The sequence below is a fragment of the Littorina saxatilis genome, linkage group LG4, assembly GCF_037325665.1.
Source record: "Littorina saxatilis isolate snail1 linkage group LG4, US_GU_Lsax_2.0, whole genome shotgun sequence".
NCBI lineage: Eukaryota > Metazoa > Mollusca > Gastropoda > Littorinimorpha > Littorinidae > Littorina > Littorina saxatilis.
The window spans coordinates 45,455,984-45,474,239 of record NC_090248.1 but is presented as its reverse complement, the minus strand read 5'-3'; the positions used below and the strand labels follow the sequence as shown (position 1 = coordinate 45,474,239).

Genomic DNA, 18,256 nt, shown 5'->3' with positions numbered 1-18,256 from the left:
GTCTCCAAGCTGAAATGCAATACCAAAGTCCGGCTTTCATCGAAGATTGCTTGGCCAACATTTCAATCAATTTGATTGAAAAATGAGGGTGTGACACTGCCGCCTCAACTTTTACAAAAAGCCGGATATGACGTCATCAAAGACATTTATCCAAAAAATGAAAAAATTTCTAGGGATATCATACCCAGGAACTCTCATGTCAAATTTCATAAAGATCGGTCCAGTAGTTTACTCTGAATCGCTCTACACACACAGACAGACACACACACACACACCGCACCACGACCCTCGTCTCGATTCCCCCTCTATGTTAAAACATTTAGTCAAAACTTGACTAAATGTAAAAACAACCTGCATGTTTGTAGAGGCCTGGCAAGGGGGAAACATTTGAGTCATTTTAAGTAGTCTTTATGAAGAAATAATTAACCAGAGGAAAGTAATGATTGAAGTAAATGTAAATAAAATTAGGTATACTTTTGACGTACTTATTATGTTCTTATCCATATTGCAAAATATGTGTAGATCGCGAGATCTTTTCGAAAAACCTGGTCTGAGGCGTAAGGCAAACGGGCAATAACGCTGAACATGAAGCATATTTTAAGCTACCTTGCGTGTTGTTTTTGCTTATTTGCCAGTGATTTGGTGAGTGAAATTATAGTTTGTAGTAGGCTATACTCGTATTTACGCTCATGCCGCATTTCCTGTTTCAGCGCCGTACTTGAAATGTGATGACAGTTCAGTACATTCGACCAGATTCAACAAAGGAGAAGAGATGAGGGAATAGAAAAGAAAATCGGGAAAGAAAGAAAAAAATAACGGAAGAAAGAAAGAAAAGAAAGGAACGGAAAGATAATAGAAATGTCTTTTCCTCGCCGTAACACAGCAAGAACTTTGTCGGACGGAGACGAATTACGACAAGACCTGCAAGAAAACCCAAACCAGCCACACAGGGAAAATAAAAATGATCCTGAAACACAGGCAAGACAAAGGACAAGAAAACCTCCACACACTGTTCCCGCACGCAAGAAGCTTGCCCCTCAGCAAACGAACGTTTACGTCAGAATTCATGACGTCATCCGTGACATACGGGTCCTGAGTGACGTGCTGACTGCAAAAGTGAACATGCCAGGCGTGGAACTGACCCCGACAGAGACGTGCATCAGACACAGCGACGTGTTCACTTTCTGCACACTCACCTGCAATAGCAAGATCATGGCCAAGAAACTCAGGAACCTCATCCTCAAGGACAGAACGCGCTTCACGCCCCTCATAGATTGCAGCTTCGACGACTTCCTACCTGCTGAGCTACATCGCCAGAACACGGAAAAGGCGAAGAGAGAACTGAGGAGAGTAATAGAGCGCGAGTTCGACGCCAGGTCAGAACAGGTAGTGCGCGCCCACAATCAGAAGCTAATCGAAACGCAGGAGAAGATCGACAAAGCCAAAGAGAAGTTGTCTGACTTGTACACAGCAAAGAACACGCTCGAAGAGATCGCTGCCCTGGAACACAAACTGGAAGAACTCCAGAGACAGAAGAGAGAGTTCAACGCAGCCTTGGACGGTTTTCGACAAAAACTCGACACTCTTCTGCAAGGAGACAACTACGAGAAGGAAGGCCAGGCATTACGAAAGCAGCTCGGGGTGGAGTGCTGCAGGCTGGAAAAGGCCCTGCCCATGTACGCTCGTCGTCAGGAAGTCGTAGAACTGGTGCGGCAAAATCCTGTGTCCGTCCTGCTGGCAGAGACAGGGTCCGGCAAGTCCACTCAAGTGGTGCAGTATTTGCTCGAAGCTGGCCTTGCTGACCGAGGCGCCATCGTGTGCACCCAGCCCCGTAAAGTGGCCGCCTCTTCCCTGGCGACACACGTGGCACAGGAGCTTGCCACCAACGTGGGGAAGGACGTGGGCTACAAGGTAGGCAGCAGAGCGAAGACCTCCCCCTCCACCAAAGTGATGTACATGACGGACCACGCACTGCTGAACGAGTGCCTGACGGACCCAGACCTCAAGGCGTTTTCGTGTGTCGTGGTGGACGAGGCTCATGAGCGGAGTCTCTTTACCGACATCCTGCTGACCATGGTCAAGAGATGCATGGCGAGAAGGCCCGACCTCAGAGTCATCATCACCTCTGCCACTATTGATCCACAAGTCTTCGTTCGTTTCTTTGGTAACAACTGTCCTGTCCTGCGCGTGAGTGGCAGGGCCTTTCCGGTGGATGTGGTGTGGCAAGACTCTGTCAGCGAGGAAGAGAACGACTTTGGGAATTACACGGAGGCTGCCGTCAACAAAGCTGTAGAAATACACGAGAAAGAGCCACCAGGAGATATCTTGGTCTTCCTCACATCAGCCGTGGAGATCCAGAGATGCTGCGACACATTTCAGCAGAGGATGGCAGACCGTACAGACTTCAAGTGCCTTCAACTGCACGGGCAGCTACAGGCTGACGAGCAACAGAAGGTTTTTGAACCCTTGGAGAGGAACAAGAGAAAGATCGTGTTCGCCACCAACTGCGCGGAGACCTCCATCACCATCGACGGCATCAAGTACGTAGTGGACACCGGCGTTGCCAAGGAGATGCGTTACGACCCCAAGAGGAACCTGCGATCTCTCAACGTCACCGTGATAAGTCAGAGCTCTGCGGAACAGAGGAAGGGCAGGGCGGGAAGAACCGCTCCGGGAAAGTGCTACAGGCTGTACTCCCAGCACAGCTTCCAGGCCATGGATGTCATCAGCCTGCCTGAAATCCTCAAGACTCACCTTGGTCATGCTCTGCTAAAGCTTGCGGAGCTCGGTGTCACGCCTGACATGTACGATTTTGTGCAGTCGCCGAGCCAGGAAGCCATAGATGCTGCTTTGAAGACCCTGCATCAGCTGGGGGCCATGCAGGAGAACGTCATCACTGACAAAGGAAGATGGATTGCTAGGCTGCCCTTCGATCCAAAGCTTGGACTAATGACATTGCACGGTCGCGACTGTGGTCTGCTCTTTGATGCTATTGTTCTTGCCGCCCTTGTAAGTGCCGGTAGCGGTCTGTTTTACAGAGGCGTGACGGAGGCAGAGCACGCCAATCTAGATAAAGCCAAGCTGACGTTCAGCCACAATGGTGGCGACAGTCTGACGTCACTGGAGGTCTTCAAGGCATGGCAGGGGGTAGAGGAGAAGCAGAAAAACAAGTGGTGCGTTGAAAACTCGATCAACGTCAAGGTCATCCGAGGTGTCAGGGACACGGTCAATGACGTATGCAAGCTGCTGAAGAACGACCTGGAGTTGCAGGTGACCCACAAACTCTCCGAGGACACAGGCACACTGGATGCGTTGAAAAAGATGCTGTTCATTTGCAATGCACAAAACCTCTGTCATTTCCTTGGGCGAGAAAAAGCTGGCTACTTTGCTGCCCAGGCTTCCAAACGGGTTTTCTTCCACCCGTCCTCAGCGCTCTGCTCCCTGGGTAGCTACCCGGAATGGGTGGTCTTCGACCAGCTACTGCAGACCTCACGTGACTTCATCACTGGCATCACGCCTGTAGATGACTCCCTGGTCAGGCAGCTTAAGAAAGAGCACTTTGGGTTTGACGCAGAGGAAGTCCGGAAGAAGACACTGCAAAACGTCTTCACGCAAGCTGCTGGTTCGCATGCCTTCTTTGCTGTAGTCGGTCCCCGCTTCACGAACATCAAGGAGCTTCAAGAAACCATTGCTTCCGCAGAATCATCTTCAGTCATTGTCCTGGAGGCCAGTCGGGAAACAGGCGAGGTGAAAGTATTCAGCACTGATATGACTGACAGCGTGAAAACCCTTGAGAACAAGCTGAGGCAGACGATTGACACCGCTGTGAAGGATCTGCAGCGAGAGGTCCAAGAGGTATCTGTAGGATCTGAACAGTCAGGCGTCCGTGTTCTACTGGGCCAGGGAGCACAGATCACAGACATCCTCATGCCGCATGAGACCAGGAAGGTCTTCATCTCAAGTCCCTCCAATGATCTCACAGAAGAAGCCATCAAGCAAAAGTTTCAGGCGTATGGAGAGATCAGTTACTGCCGCAAGTTTCAGGGCGGGAAGAACTGGGGCTGCGTGGTGTTCAGGACAACGGCTGAGGCTGCCGCTGCGGTAAAAGGTTCCAAAGATGACGATCACGACGTGGCTGAACTAGAACACCGCCGTCTGACCAAGTACAACGCTGAGTTCAAGGCTCGTCTGTCTTGGAACCGCCGCCGAGCTAAGGGCTTTGGGTTTGTTGCTGTCTCTCCAGCCTACATCTCCAAGTGTCTCGCCATAAGCAACGTGTACATCGGAGGGAACCTCGTTCGTGTCAAGATCAATAAGAAGGACGAAAACAGTTTGTACCTGACTCAACTGCCTGCTGAGGTGACCGAGGACCTCATCAAACGCACCGTCCTGCACACGATCGGCGAGAGCGAGGATGCGCCCGACATCGTGGAGAGTGTTTCAGTCCCCAGACAAACCCTCGGTAGAACTGACAAGCAGGAACTCAAACGGTTTGAAGATCAAATCAAGGCCAAGATTGAACGACATTTGACTGCTTCGAGAGTGACCGTCACGGTCTTCTCGCCAAAGACGGAGAAGACGGCTATGTTTCTGGGCGAGGCTCGCTTCAGCGACCCCATTGAAGGCCTGGAAGCTTGCAGAGCTCTTCGAGTTGATTTCACGCTGGGAGGCGCAAAGGTTGAGGTAGAGCCCATCATCTCCGCCACCCTGCGAGTTCCTCAGCCTGTGTATGACGTCTGCAAAACTGAGCTTGATGATCTCATTGCTCGACAACTGGCTGACATGGACGTAGAGGTAACCGTGAAGGAACTGGCAGGCAACAACCGACTCATCTGTCTCAAAGCCGATGATATGTCTGATCTGGTCCAGGCCAGATCCTTTCTCAGCGATGTCATCAGAGGCGACGTCCTGGAGTGCAAAGACATTCCGGCTTTGGGTAATCTGCTGACGTCAGCCGGACGTCAGATGCTGAAAGAGGCCGAGAAGGAGACGTCAGCTTATGTCAGCGTTGACAATCGTCTGAGGACCGTCTCCATTCACGGCTCCCCGCAAGCTTGCACAAAAGGTGGGTACAGTCAACTTGTGTTTATTGCGTTTTAAAAGAGAATGACAGAAACCTCAGGACAAACTCTTGTGCTTGCTTCTTGTATTCTATTTCCTGTCGTTCTTAAATTGTGTATTTCTTATCGTATCCTTATTGCTGCTGACAGTGACACGCATTTTTGTTTCGTTTTCTAAGTCTTCAAACACCTTTCCACACAAGTCGCAATAAATGGCATTTTCTGCCGTGAGAACGAAGATCAACTCTACTTCACATCCATTACAAGTGATGGCATTGCATGTTTTCTAGTGAGTCTGAAGATCAACAGCTACCTGAACGACACGATTTTAGGAACGGGGGAGGAGATCATGCTCCGAGGAGACGGGAGATCCCCAGGACTGCTGAAGACGCTGCACGTGAAACACGGGGAAGATCTCGATGGGCTGCGTCAGGCGACAGGCCTTCTCAGTATTGACGTCGACTATCGTAGGTGAGACACTAGTTTATTAGTTTAATATCATTTACTATACTCACTTACGAAACGTTGCTGAGCCGATCTGCATTTGCAAAATTAAGATTACATGTGTGTGTAAGTACATTTACATTTATTTTGTAACTTCATCCTCGGCAACGTTTTGTTGCCACTAGCTGGGATTCTTTAATAAAAAATCCCTTAAATCCGTCTTGTTGTTGTTTCCTGACCATGACATTTCTGTTCATATTGGGAGGGTCTTTTGCAAGAGCACAGACTTCGTGGATCGAGTGTTTCCTTGCGATTCAACCCTCGTCCGCAGCATACCAACGGGTGCACGTACGTTGCGTATAGATCCAAACGTCATTTGATAACTCCACCCTGTTTCAGACACAAACTGAAGCTGAGGGGCCCACCAGGGAGTATCGAAAAAGCCAAGCAAGTGGTGGAAGAGTCGGACCAGGCTCTGAAGGCATCCAGTACCCGAAGTGCTGATCAAGAAGACGACAGCATTGACTGTGCCGCCTGCTTCTGTCCCATCGACAAAGGAGATTTGTATCGCCTTGAAGTCTGCGCTCATGCTCTCTGCAAAGGCTGTATTGTGCGTCAGGTCAGCAAGATACTATTTTGTCGGTCCGCATCTGGTTACTGCAGATGTAAAGGTTCAGAAAGTAAAGCAAAAAGTAGGATTGTTGGCATACTCCTTTGTTGTTGATAAGGACACCATACTCCAACTTTTACTTATATTTATTCTTGCCCTTTACTGTGCATTACTTTTTCTTCTTCTTCTCCTTCTCCTTCTTTTTCTTCTTCTCCTTCTTTTTGTTGTCGTTCTTCTTCTTCTGCGTTCATGGGCTCAAACTCCCATGCCGAACACTCGCGTTTTCGCACGAGTGGGTTTTATGCGTATAACCGTTTTTATTCACTTTTGAATGTGTTTAGCCATAGATCTTTCTTTCTTTCTTTCTTTATTTGGTGTTTAACGTTGTTTTCAACCACGAAGATTATATCGCGACGGGTTAGCCATAGATCTAAATATAGGTCCCTGCATGGTTTAGCTTACTAATCTTCTCCAGAAACACACGAACAAGTTCTACAACAGTAACAACATTCGTGGTTTTCAATTTTCAGGTGAGCATTGCCATCAAGGACCACATCTTCCCTGTCACTTGCTGCCAGGATGGTTGTGACCTTCCCCTTGCCTGGCGGGACTTCTACACTCTGTCGCGTCTCGGTCACATCAAAATCCCCGCCCTCGCCACTTCCGCCCTCTCCCATTTTGTTCTGGCCAATCGCGACAAGGCTCGATTCTGCACCACGCCCGACTGTCCAATGGTGTACCGCGTTACAAGCGAGAGCAGCGCAGATGTCTTCCTGTGCCCAGAATGCAAATCGCGAACGTGCACAGCATGTCACCAGCAAGCTCACGATGGAATGTCGTGCAGTATGCTGCGCAGTTGCAAAGAACCCGGCGAAGGGATCGAAGACTGGGTGAAGAAGGACCCGAAAAACCGAAGAGGCTGCCCAGGCTGTAAGAGCCCCATTGAAAAGATATCGGGCTGTAACAAGATGCACTGCACAGCGTGCGGTGCAGTTTTTTGTTGGGTGTGCACTAAAAAGTTTCCGACGGAGAAACAATGTTACGATCATCTGGCCAGAGATCACAATGGTATTTTTGGTCAGGAGTTCGTGTTGCACTATCAATGATCAACTTGGACAGTCATAAAACGTGTCTTACTGTGAGAAAATCGAACCAGATATATGCTGCGAACGTTCCAAAATTAATAGGCAAATTATCCTCTGGTATTACCTGTCTGCTACATATATGTATCTTTTGTGTCCACTTCAAAGACCGATATACCAAATTTCTAGGGAATGTGTGTGCGTGTGTGTGTGTGTGTGTGTGTGTGTGTGTGTGTGTGTGTGTGTGTGTGTGTGTGTGTGTGTGTGTGTGTTTAGCTTTCCATAAACTTTAATGAATTTTGCACTTAGTGAATTTGAAACGCTTGCTGTTTTGTTTTTGATTTTTATGCAGACATTTTCTACGCATGTGTTTGTTACATTTAGTCAAGTTTTGACTAAATGTTTTAACATAGAGGGGGAATCGAAACGAGGGTCGTGGTGTATGTGTGTCTGTCTGTCTGTGCGTGTGTGTGTGTAGAGCGATTCAGACCAAACTACTGGACCGATCTTTATGAAATTTGACATGAGAGTTCCTGGGTATGATATCCCCGAACGGTTTTTTCATTTTTTTGATAAATGTCTTTGATGACGTCATATCCGGTTTTTTTGTGAAAGTTGAGGCAGCACTGTCACACCCTCATTTTTCAACCAAATTGGTTGAAATTTTGGTCAAGTAGTCTTCGACGAAGCCCGGACTTCGGTATTGCATTTCAGCTTGGTGGCTCAAAAATTAATTAATGACTTTGGTCATTAAAAATCAGAAAATTGTAAAAAAAAAAAAAATTTATAAAACGATCCAAATTTACGTTCATCTTATTCTCCATCATTTTCTGATTCCAAAAACATATAAATATGTTATATTTGGATTAAAATCAAGCTCTGAAAATTAAATATATAAAAATTATTATCAAAATTAAATTTTCGAAATCAATTTAAAAACCCTTTCATCTTATTCCTTGTCGGTTCCTGATTCCAAAAACATATAGATATGATATGTTTGGATTAAAAACACGCTCAGAAAGTTAAAACAAAGAGAGGTACAGAAAAGCCTGCAATCCTTCTTAGCGCAACTACTACCCCGCTCTTCTTGTCAATTTCACTGTCTTTGCCGTGAGCGGTGGACTGACGATGCTACGAGTATACGGTCTTGCTGCGTTGCATTGCGTTCAGTTTCATTCTGTGAGTTCGACAGCTACTTGACTAAATGTTGTATTTTCGCCTTACCCGACTTGTTCTTTAAGTTTTGATCGCTCATTTCACGTCGTATTATCTTACATTGCAAATGTGGATTCTTCATTATATAGGCCTATTACTTGTGTTCAAAGATCTGAGAATTGGATTTAAGTTCTATCCCAAGTCCACCAAACTTAAGAGCTAAACAAGACCAAGACAAAGAAGCAGAAAAAGGTGCAGTGGTCACAGACAAAAAAAGTCATTGGAGAATGTTTGCATGATAATTCAAATTTCCCTGTTAGAGGAAAAGCTGTTATCTGTGCCTCCTTTTACCGAAGATACTTTTCTTACAACAAACGATTTATGTTTTTTAATACCTTTGTCCGAAGAAAAGTGCATTGAAAATTATGGATGGATCATAGGTCAAATTTGATTGGCCACGTGTATACTTAATAATTATACTTCCAATGTTTTGTTATTGTTCGATTTTTGTGTGTGACTTTTTTTTAGATAAACGCTTTGTGGTCTGTACCTACATGTATTCTCTTTTATGATGTACGTTTTGAAACGAAACCGTCTTGCAGTCTTTTACTTTTTGCTGGGGTTTTCATTACATACTTTGACATTTGTACTGGGATTCATATTTATTATTGTTTGTTTATGTGTTTAAAATGCTTGTAGCAATCTGGTATCATCAAGCAAAATAATGTTTAAGGTTTCAGAGCAAACTGTTATTAATTTTTTTTTTACGAGCACTCACGATTACGGCTGTCCTTTTGCTGATCATAGATATGTTGATCTGTTAGGCCGGCAAAAATAACACCAAAGCAACATACATTAATTTTGAGCTGACAATTATGTGGTGGATGTGATGACAATTATGATTGTATCGGATCGGTGGCGACACCAGCTCGTACGCATTGGCCTTTATTTGCAGAAGTGTTTACTATCTGTCCCTCATACCGTGCATAGCTTACACATTTATGTTGATGCTGCACTATCATCCCATGATCTCTCTCTCTCTCTCTCTCTCTCTCTCTCTCTCTCTCTCTCTCTCTCTCTCTCTCTCTCTCTCTCTCTCTCTCTCTCTCTCTCTCTCTCTCTCTCGCTGACGCAGTGGATGGAAGAAACTGAACAAATTGTAGAAGAACAAGCAGGCTTTAGAGCCGGATACTCGACTGTTGATCACATTTTCTCACTTTACACTATAATCCAGAAAAGTTTAGCGCAAAATGAAAAGGTTTTTGTTGCTTTCATAGATTACCGTCGGGCATTCGACTCTATTAATAGAAACAAGCTATGGGCATGCTTATGCCGGAAAGGATTGTCTAGAAAAATGCTTAAAATTTTAAAGAGCATGTATGAAAATGTTCTCTGCTGCGTCAGAGCTGGTCAGGACTTTTCAGAGTTCTTTGGATCACCAATCGGTCTGAAACAAGGCTGTTTATTGTCACCGAAAATTTTTGCCCTATTTGTTAACGAGGTTGCTGAAGAATTAAAACAAGTCGCGAAAGGCGAAAATACAATATTTAGTCAAGTAGCTGTCGAACTCACAGAATGAAACTGAACGCAATGCCATTTAGCGCGGTAGTGGTTACGCTATGCTGCATAGCACGCTTTTCTGTACCTCTCTTCGTTTTAGCTTTGTGAGCGTGTTTTTAATCCAAACATATCATATCTATATGTTTTTGGAATCAGGAACCGACAAGGAATAAGATGAAAGTGTTTTTAAATTGATTTGGACAATTTAATTTTGATAATAATTTTTATATATTTAATTTTCAGAGCTTGTTTTTAATCCGAATATAACATATTTATATGTTTTTGGAATCAGCAAATGATGGAGAATAAAATAAACGTAAATTTAGATCGTTTCATGAATTTCTATTTTTTTTTACAATTTTCAGATTTTTAATGACCAAAGTCATTAATTAATTTTTAAGCCACCACGCTGAAATGCAATACCGAAGTCCGGGCTTCGTCGAAGATTACTTGACCAAAATTTCAACCAATCTGGTTGAAAAATGAGGGCGTGACAGTGCCGCCTCAACTTTCACGAAAAGCCGGATATGACGTCATCAAAGACATTTATCAAAAAAATGAAAAAAACGTTCGGGGATTTCATACCCAGGAACTCTCATGTCAAATTTCATAAAGATCGGTCCAGTAGTTTAGTCTGAATCGCTCTACACACACACACACACACACACACAGACACACAGACACACAGACACACGCACATACACCACGACCCTCGTTTCGATTCCCCCTCGATGTTAAAATATTTAGTCAAAACTTGACTAAATATAAAGAGACGGAAGACATGGCATCACTTTATCTAACCTAATAGAAGAAATTTTCGCTTTACTATTTGCAGATGATTTAGCCCTTGTTTCACACACGGTTGTTGGCCTGCAGAACCAGTTAAATGTGCTTGCTAGGGCCTCCGGTAGACTGGGACTGTCAGTCAACCTTAGTAAGACTAAAGTGATGGTATTCCGCAAGGGAGGCTACCTAGCAGCGCGTGAGAAATGGTATTTAAACGGTGATCTTCTAGAAGTGGTTAACTCTTACACTTACTTAGGCTTTACACTGACAACTAAACTTTCAATATGTACAGCAATGGAGCAAATCGCTGCACGAGCAAAGAAAAAAGTGATGGATATTTTACGGGCATTATGGAGAATAGAATGTAATGATATAAAAGTATTTTTGCGTTTGTTCGACCTCAAAGTTCAGCCTGCTCTTTTGTATGCGTCCGAAATATGGGGTGTAAAAGAAATTGCGGAAATTGAACGGGTCCAAATGTATGCATGCAAGAAACTCTTATCAGTGAGTCAGAAAACGCCTAATACCATGATATATGGTGAATTGGGCAGACACCCACTTTTTATTAATTCCCTTATGAAAGCAATTAAATACTGGCTAAAACTATTAGAAATGCCTTCCCATAGAATTCCAAGAGCAATTTACGATCATCTTAAACGTTTAGAGGAAAGAGGGATTAAGACTTGGGCTAGTGACATTAAAAACCATGTGTTTCGCCTGGGTTTTGGCTATTCTTGGATTGAGCAGCAGGTCGGTAATAAAACTGGCTTTTTGAAGATGCTTAAGCAGCGTTTGCTCGATTGCTATCAACAAGACTGGCATGCAAAGTTATTTGATAGTGAACGATTTGTGACCTATCGAAGCTTCAAAACTATTTTACAGTATGAACATTACTTATCAAGTTTGCATATTAGACGTTATAGAGACGTTCTGGTCCGATTTAGAGTTGGCATAAACGACTTGTATTGCAACAGGCACAGATACAATGTAAATAGACGATTGGAATTATGTCCCTTGTGTGGTCTGGCGGAGGAGGATGAAATTCATTTCATCTTCGCCTGCCAAGCCTATTCAAATATAAGACAACAGTTTTCTTTAAACATTCTATTCAATAATTGTTTGAGAGCTAGAAATTTTGTCAACTTAATGAATATTGAAAATCAGGAAATGCTGGCATCATTTATTTTTGATTGTTTAAAACTTAGACAAGAGCTGATTGCAAATCCTGAACAATAGCAGAAAAGGCGACAACTTAACTACACTATTTAACCGGCTATGGCCGTCATTGTAATGTACATATTATATAATATCACAATTACTTTTTCTGATGGACTAGATAGTCCACCAGTATTACATTTATGTTTGTCCTTGACGTTGTTTTTGCCACGTTTTTTCCCCCCATTGCAAGGGGCATGTTGCCTAAATGCAATAAACTCGTTAATCGTTAATCTCTCTCTCTCTTTCTTAGTCTCTCTCTCTTTCTTAGTCTCTCTCTCTCTCTCTGTCACTGTCTGTCTCTTTCTCTCTCTCTCTCTCTGTCACTGTCTGTCTCTTTCTCTCTCTTTCTCTCTCTCTCTCTCTCTCTCTCTGTCTCTCTCTGTCTCTCTCTCTGTCTCTCTCTCTCTCTCCGTCTCTCTCTCTCTCTGTCTCTGTCTCTCTCTCTGTCTCTGTCTCTCTCTCTCTTTCTTTCTTTCTTTGATTCTAACTGACTTTACTTTTTTAAACGGTTTACAGATATATTAATTGTTACCCAAGGTTGGGAATTCGTTTTGACAATTGCGGCCGTTGAGATACATTTTCTTGTGTGCATTGTTGATTGGCATATTTCAAAGGCGAAACGTTGTTTATTTTATCTATTATTATTTATAAAGGAACTCATATACATATGTACCCCCCGCGGGTTAGGGGGAGTCCCATATTGGTTCGCACGAGAAAGAATTTACCCGATGCTCCCCAGCATGTCGTAAGAGGCGACTAACGGATTCTGTTTCTCCTTTTACCCTTGTTAAGTGTTTCTTGTATAGAATATAGTCAATGTTTGTAAAGATTTTAGTCAAGCAGTATGTAAGAAATGTTAAGTCCTTTGTACTGGAAACTTGCATTCTCCCAGTAAGGTCATATATTGTACTACGTTGCAAGCCCCTGGAGCAATGTTTTGATTAGTGCTTTTGTGAACAAGGAACAATTAACAAGTGGCTCTATCACATCTCCCCCTTTTCCCGTCGCGATATAACCTTGAACGGTTGAAAACGACGTTAAACACCAAATAAAGAAAGAAAGACATATATGTAACCATATGTTGTTTAATTGTTCTTGTTTTTCAAGGACCGGATGCCTACATGTGCGAATTGTGCACGCTTATTCTGTAACCATTGCAAAACGAAATAAACTTAAAATGTAGTCATGTTCAAATTCTCTGTGCGTGCGTGTGTGTGTGTGTGTGTGTGTGTGTGTGTGTGTGTGTGTGTGTGTGTGTGTGTGTGTGTGTGTGTGTGTGTGTGTGTGTGTGTGTGTGTGTGTCTCTCTCTGATGACCAGGTGTTTGTTTTGTTTTATTCCGGGAGAGGGAGGGTACCACGTGGTAATGTCCATCTATCTCTAAACCACCACCTTTGTAGCACTGTAATTCGCATAGAACACCATTCTCCTGTCGGTAAAATATTGCCGGTGTCACGAACTGAAAACTCTGCCTGAACAATCCTTCTCATCTGCGGTCAATGCGCATGTGCTAACATGGGGAGATTAATCAGATCGTGAACAAGTCAACAACCCAACCCTAACCCTAACCCTTACCCTAACCCTAATCCTAACCCTAACCTTAACCCATGGTTCGTTCGGTCAAAGGGTCGCATTTTTTTAGTCCAAGATTGGCGCATGCGCATTGACCGCAATGAGAAGGATTGTTCAGCAGAGGTTTCAGTTCGTGACACCGGCTAGCAGTGTAACTCACCTAGAATACAACTTTACTTAGAAAATCCATCTATCTCTAGAACACCCCATTTCTAGACTGTAGAACATCACTTTCCTTGTTACGCTAAAATCCATCTATGTCTAGAAAGCACATTTTTAGCAATGGGCCCCTAAACCCCCAGCCTTGGATAGCCTGTGCATCCTAGCAGGCCTCATTGTGTTAAGTATTTGAATTTTTTTTTTTATCACCCTTGTATTGTGGTGGAGTTATACTCCTCCGTTAATGAGAAAGAAATAGTATTCACTGCTTACTGAACATCAGTTTCCATTGCTAAAAGAATCTGTCCATACTCGGTTCATTATATTTAGTCAAGTTTTGACTAAATATTTTAACATCGAGGGGAAATCGAAACGAGGGTCGTGGTGTATGTGCGTGTGTGTGTGCGTGTGTGTGTGTGTGCGTGTGTGTGTGTGTGTGTGTGTGTCTGTGTGTGTGTGTGTAGAGCGATTCAGAATAAACTACTGGACCGATCTTTATGAAATTTGACATGAGAGTTCCTGGGTATGAAATCCCCGAACGTTTTTTTCATTTTTTTGATTAATGTCTTTGATGACGTCATATCCGGCTTTTCGTGAAAGTTGAGGCGGCACTGTCACGCCCTCATTTTTCAACCAAATTGGTTGAAATTTTGGTCAAATAATCTCCGACAAAGCCTGGACTGCGGTATTGCATTTCAGCTAGGTGGCTTAAAAATTAATTAATGACTTTGGTCATTAAAAATCTGAAAATTGTAAAAAAAAAATAAAAATTTATAAAACGATCCAAATTTACGTTTATCTTATTCTCCATTATTTGCTGATTCCAAAAACATATAAATATGTTATATTCGGATTAAAAACAAGCTCTGAAAATTAAATATATAAAAATTATTATCAAAATTAAATTGTCCAAATCAATTTAAAAACACTTTCATCTTATTCCTTGTCGGTTCCTGATTCCAAAAACATATAGATATGATATGTTTGGATTAAAAACACGCTCAGAAAGTTAAAACAAAGAGAGGTACAGAAAAGCGTGCTATCCTTCTTAGCGCAACTACTACCCCGCTCTTCTTGTCAATTTCACTGCCTTTGCCATGAGCGGTGGACTGACGATGCTACGAGTATACGGTCTTGCTGAAAAATGGCATTGCGTTCAGTTTCATTCTGTGAGTTCGACAGCTACTTGACTAAATATTGTATTTTCGCCTTACGCGACTTGTTTTGTTTTACATTTTGTCATGTTTTGACTAAATGTTTTAACATAGACGGGGAATCGAGACGAGGGTCGTGGTGTATGTGCGTGTGTGTGTGTGTGTGTGTGTGTGTGTGTGTGTGTGTGTGTGTGTGTGTGTTTGTGTGTGTGTGTGTCAGTGTCTGTGTGTGTGTGTAGAGCGATTCAGACTAAACTACTGGACCGATCTTTATGAAATTTGACATGAGAGTTCCTGGGTATGAAATCCCCGAACGTTTTTTTCATTTTTTTGATTAATGTCTTTGATGACGTCATATCCGGCTTTTCGTGAAAGTTGAGGCGGCACTGTCACGCCCTCATTTTTCAACCAAATTGGTTGAAATTTTGGTCAAGTAATCTTCGACGAAGCCCGGACTTCGGTATTGCATTTCAGCTAGGTGGCTTAAAAATTAATTAATGACTTTGGTCATTAAAAATCTGAAAATTGTAAAAAAAAATAAAAATTTATAAAACGATCCAAATTTACGTTTATCTTATTCTCCATCATTTGCTGATTCCAAAAACATATAAATATGTTATATTCGGATTAAAAACAAGCTCTGAAAATTAAATATATAAAAATTATTATCAAAATTAAATTTCCGAAATCGTTTTAAAAACTATTTCATCTTATTCCTTGTCGGTTCCTGATTCCAAAAACATATAGATATGATATGTTTGGATTAAAAACACGCTCAGAAAGTTAAAACGAAGAGAGGTACAGTAAAGCGTGCTATGAAGCACAGCGCAACCGCTCCCGCGCCAAAAAGGCTCGTCACTTTCACTGCCTTTTGCACTAGCGGCGGACTACGTTCATTTTCATTCTGTGAGTTCCACAGCTTGACTAAATGTAGTAATTTCGCCTTACGCGACTTGTTACATTTAGACAAGTTTTGACTAAATGTTTTGACTAAATGTTTTAACGTAGACGAGGGTGTGGTGTATGTGTGTGTGTGCGTGTGCGTGTGTAGAGCGATTCAGACTAAACTACTGGACCGATCTTTATGAAATTTTACATGGGAGTTCCTGGGTATGATATCCCCAGACGTTTTTTTCATTTTTTTGATAAATGTCTTTGATGACGTCATATCCAGCTTTTCGTGAAAGTTGAGGCGGCACTGTCATGCTCTCATTTTTCAACCAAATTGGTTGAAATTTTGGTCAAGTAATCTTCGACGAAGCCCGGACTTCGGTATTGCATTTCAGCTTGGTGGCTTAAAAATTAATTTATGACTTTGGTCATTAAAGATCTGAAAATTGTATAAAAAAAAAACATTTTTATAAAACGATCCAAATTTACGTTCATCTTATTCTCCATCATTTTATGATTCCAAAAACATATAAATATGTTATATTTGGATTAAAAACAAGCTCTGAAAATTAAAAATATAAAAATTATTATCCAAATTAAATTGTCGAAATCAATTTAAAAACACGTTCATCTTATTCCTTGTCGGTTCCTGATTCCAAAAACATATAGATATGATATGTTTGGATTAAAAACACGCTCAGAAAGTTCAAACGAAGAGAGGTACAGAAAAGCGTGCTATCCTTCTCAGCGCAACTACTACCCCGCTCTTCTTGTCAATTTCACTGCCTTTGCCATGAGCGGTGGACTGACGATGCTACGAGTATACGGTCTTGATGAAAAATGGCATTGCGTTCAGTTTCATTCTGTGAGTTCGACAGCTACTTGACTAAATGTTGTATTTTCGCCTTACGCGACTTGTTAATGTGTGTAATACAATTATTGTTTTTTGATTGTCATCTGTTTCACTGTACCCCCCGCGGGTTAGGGGGAAGAATTTACCCGATGCTCCCCAGCATGTCGTAAGAGGCGACTAACGGATTCTGTTTCTCCTTTTACCCTTGTTAAGTGTTTCTTGTATAGAATATAGTCAATTTTAGTCAAGCAGTATGTAGGGTAATATATTGTACTACGTTGCAAGCCCCTGGAGCAAATTTTTTATTAGTGCTTTTGTGAACAAGAAACAATTGACAAGTGGCTCTATCACATCTCACCCCTTTTCCCGTCGCGATATAACCTTCGTGGTTGAAAACGACGTTAAACACGAAATAAAGAAAGAAAGAAAGATGTGTCACTGTTACTGTGAGGGTCTGTGGTGGTTTTGCAGTGGCTTGACATCCCAGAGAAAGAGAGAAAGAACAAGTGAGAAAGTGTGTGTGTGTTGGACTGAGTGAGTGAGGGAATGGGTGGACATGTTAAGAAAATTTAAAGTCCATCCGTAAGTATTGTGGACCAGTGATTTATTGGAAAAAAGAATCATGCAATCAAATACATTTATAGTAAATTTACTTGAAGACACAGTTTGTGTTTCAGTGTTTCTTTGAGAGAGAGAGGGAGAGAGAGAGTGTGTGTGTGTGTGTGTGTGTGTGTTCTGGGGCGGACTAGGGGGGGGGGGTTTCTGGGGTTTCCGGAAACCCCCACCCCAGCCAAAAAAAATACATATTTTTTTGTGTTTTTTTGTGTTGTTAATCAGTGACAAAATCTGCTGCCTAAAACTGGTAATGATCATCCTCAGAATGCATCAAATTGCACCATTTTGCATCCTTTTTTTCAAAATTTTCCGGGGGAGCATGCCCCCGGACCCCCCTAGCAAGCTGGGCGCTTCGCGCCTTCACACCTATATCTTCACAATATACCTTTGGACCCCCCCCCCCCTAAAATGAACTGATCCGCCCCTGGTGTGTGTGTGCTGATCTTTCTGTTAGTTTAGCCAGAGACTGTGTACTCTAAAGTATCAGGTTTTGCCCAGCGTTGCGTATGCATAACCAGAGATGTACTGATGTTACACATACACAGAAATACTGTACATGCAAAGGCCTTTGAAGTTACATGCACACATTTACATCACAAGGATAAAATGCACATTTTCATGCAATCATATTTCTTTTAACGCACCAAGGAAGGGGAGAAAAATCTAATTATTCTCAGCGGTGACCATGCATTTATTTTTAGAAGTGAATCTAAATTGATAAGTTCAGTGAAAATGTACAAACAGACCCAGATGATGATGTTGACGATATTTTGCGCAGGCAAAAAATGATAAAAAACGCTGGCGCTGGACCCGAGTACTCTTCAGACTGGCTTGCTCCCCCAGTATGAAAGTTTTTGTCTTGTGCACGTGGATTTAAAAAAAAAATATTTATTTTTATTTTACACAATTAAACAAATTATTAGAGTAAAATAAAACATTAAAACGTTCATAATAAACAATAGTAAACAAGAATTAAAAAAAAATAGACCGCCCATGCCGGGAATCGAACCCGGATCACTTTGGCCATAGTCGGAAACGCTTTCCACCAAGCCACTAACTCTGACATTCGTCAGTGAACTCAAATGCCTATAGTCCTCG

The 18,256-nt window shown here is 42.5% G+C and overlaps 1 protein-coding gene across 1 annotated transcript; it reads left to right on the top strand.

Annotated features, from left to right (window-relative positions):
• Positions 1-691: 691 nt before the first annotated feature.
• LOC138964872 (uncharacterized) lies at positions 692-12,145 on the top strand. The gene is made up of 4 exons (XM_070336937.1): positions 692-5,065; positions 5,351-5,531; positions 5,904-6,123; positions 6,645-12,145. The coding sequence occupies exons 1-4, from the start codon at positions 859-861 to the stop codon at positions 7,218-7,220; spliced, it is 5,184 nt and encodes a 1,727-aa protein (XP_070193038.1). The 5' UTR covers positions 692-858; the 3' UTR covers positions 7,221-12,145.
• Positions 12,146-18,256: the final 6,111 nt, after the last annotated feature.